This window comes from Cyprinodon variegatus, unplaced genomic scaffold (genome assembly GCF_000732505.1).
Source record: "Cyprinodon variegatus isolate N-32 unplaced genomic scaffold, C_variegatus-1.0 Scaffold1267, whole genome shotgun sequence".
Taxonomy (NCBI): Eukaryota; Metazoa; Chordata; class Actinopteri; order Cyprinodontiformes; family Cyprinodontidae; genus Cyprinodon; species Cyprinodon variegatus.
In genome coordinates this window covers 18,290-20,329 of record NW_015151720.1, presented here as the reverse complement: position 1 = coordinate 20,329, position 2,040 = coordinate 18,290, and the positions used below count along the sequence as shown (strand labels likewise).

The 2,040-nt window shown below is 45.0% G+C and overlaps 1 protein-coding gene across 1 annotated transcript; it reads left to right on the top strand.

The window, feature by feature from the left end:
* Positions 1-638: 638 nt before the first annotated feature.
* Positions 639-1,711, top strand: LOC107102513 (ras GTPase-activating protein nGAP-like). The gene is made up of 2 exons (XM_015401848.1): positions 639-659; positions 711-1,711. The coding sequence occupies exons 1-2, from the start codon at positions 639-641 to the stop codon at positions 1,020-1,022; spliced, it is 333 nt and encodes a 110-aa protein (XP_015257334.1). The 3' UTR covers positions 1,023-1,711.
* The last annotated feature ends 329 nt before the right edge of the window (positions 1,712-2,040 follow it).

Sequence of the window (2,040 nt, the reverse complement as noted above, 5' to 3'; positions counted from 1 at the left end):
GGGGGGATTCTAAATGAGCCAAAAAGCAGAGACAGGAGCAATTGTCAAAATTTTGGTGTCCTTCATTCGAATTCATCCTGGACACTACAGAAAATGGGCTTAAAGTGTAAAAAACCGAACTTCTCCTTTAAGAGCAGATTCCTCCTAGCAGTGTGCTAAGTGGAAATGTGGTTTAGGCACAATGAAAATAATGCAAGAAAATGCATTTTTCCACCCATAAAAGGGAATCTGGTCAAATATGCATGAGGCAAAGCCTTTGCTCCTAAGATTTAGCCATTGTTTCATTGTAAGTTACCAATAATATCACCAAACTGAATAGAAAATAAGAATAACAGAGCAGCTTATGTAACGCATGTTGGTTACATCACCTGAAATGGTCGCACAATGACCTCTGACCCCTCCTCTGAAAGGTCTGAGCCTCTAGTTTCCAATAATGCCGGCCATTAGGGGGCGGGGCTGATAATGAATACCTGCTGTTGCATTACCCCCACAGAGTCACACATTTCAGATGGAATTTTAAATCGCATTTTATTTGTTTACTCAGCTATAAAAGAAAAAGTATACGGAAAAAAGAATTTGAAAATTTTAAAGCCCATTTGAAAGGCGTGTGGATGAAACAAACAGTTCTTTAACTGAACATGAGCAGGACATTGTTCTCTGTACCGGGCCGTCCGGGCTGAAGGGGTTAAACTGAAGCACTTTTCTTTTAGCCGCCGTCGTTCCGGCTCAGACTCTGGCAGTGTGGTTTTAACCCGACAGTGTTCGTAATCATCCCCTCACAAACTTTTATTTTGAAGGCCATAGCAATCAATCTAACTTCCTGCCCCTCCCCCTCTTTGTTTCTGTCCAATCAGGAGAAGCGGATCGGCTCGCTGGACGCGGCGAACTCCCGGCTGATGGCGGCGCTGACGCAGGTGAAGGAGCGTTACAGCGCCCCCAACATCCGCAACGGCCTGTCGCCAAGCAACCCCACCAAACTGTCCATCACTGAGAACGGAGAGTTCAAGAACAGCAGCTGCTGATTGGCTGACAGCGGAGCGGAGACTCCGCCCCCGAGCTGAGGGCTCTTAAAGAGACAGAACTGATGAATGGATGTAGAGTGTAAATACTGAAGGTTGTACAGAGAGGAGGAGGAGGAGGAGGAGTCACAGAAGCACAGCGAGGAAGAAGAAACCAACCAAAAACACAATCTGAACGTTTTCTAACTTTTTTAAGGTTTTTATTTCAAGCTTCTAGTTTTTGTTGAGGAGTTTGAAGCTTTGGTTTTCTTTTTAATTTCCCCCTTTGACGTTTCTGACTGAATTTAGTTTTCTTTTTTTATTTTTACCCGATGCATTGATTCGGGTTTTTAATTTATTCCTCTTTGTTCTCGACCCCTTTGCTGATCTACTGAACAGACCTGTGAAGGGTAGGGGTCAAAGGTCGCACCTGTCTGCTGTCCCACGTTGAGAATAAAACTGTCTGAAAGCAGCACTGTCCTTTGTCATGCTTCAGGGAACCACCTCTTCTATGCAGCAGTCTGTTTGGACCGGACGGCATATTGGGACAAGATTCTGACCCGATCCATCTGGTTCCTGTCGTCTTCAAACCGGTTAGAACAGTTTGGAACATTTCCTTTTCAGAACACGTTCACAACTTTTAAAATGTTTTTGTTTATCGTGAAGCAAATGGAACAAAATAAACCTTTAGCGTCCAGAACCGTTTACGGTACCGTAGAACCGCCATTGAGCTTAAACAGAAAGCTGGACCCGCTGGTTCTATTGTTTTTGTTCATTGCAATATTTTTGGAAGATTTGGTTCTACCAACATAGTCAGAGTTACACATCTGGGCAACCAGAACCGCTGTGAGGCAGTTGAGGGGCCAAGGGAAGCCATCTGAGAGGGATCAGATGGCTTCCCTTGGCCCCTATGTTGGTAGAACCAAATCTTTGGTTTGGGATCAGATCAGATCAGAACCAGGTGTAGAAACCCAGGCTGGTTCTGAGAAAGAAACGTCGGACCCACCTTAAGGTTCTGCTTCCTGTCCCAGCAGTGTGGGCA

Excerpts from the sequence above, each read along its gene's own strand:
- LOC107102513 (XM_015401848.1), top strand. The coding sequence starts at position 639 with ATGAGCAGGACATTGTTCTCT. Across the intron at positions 660-710 it reads TGAGCAGGACATTGTTCTCT|CCGCCGTCGTTCCGGCTCAG; the intron begins GTACCGGGCCGT and ends CTTTTCTTTTAG.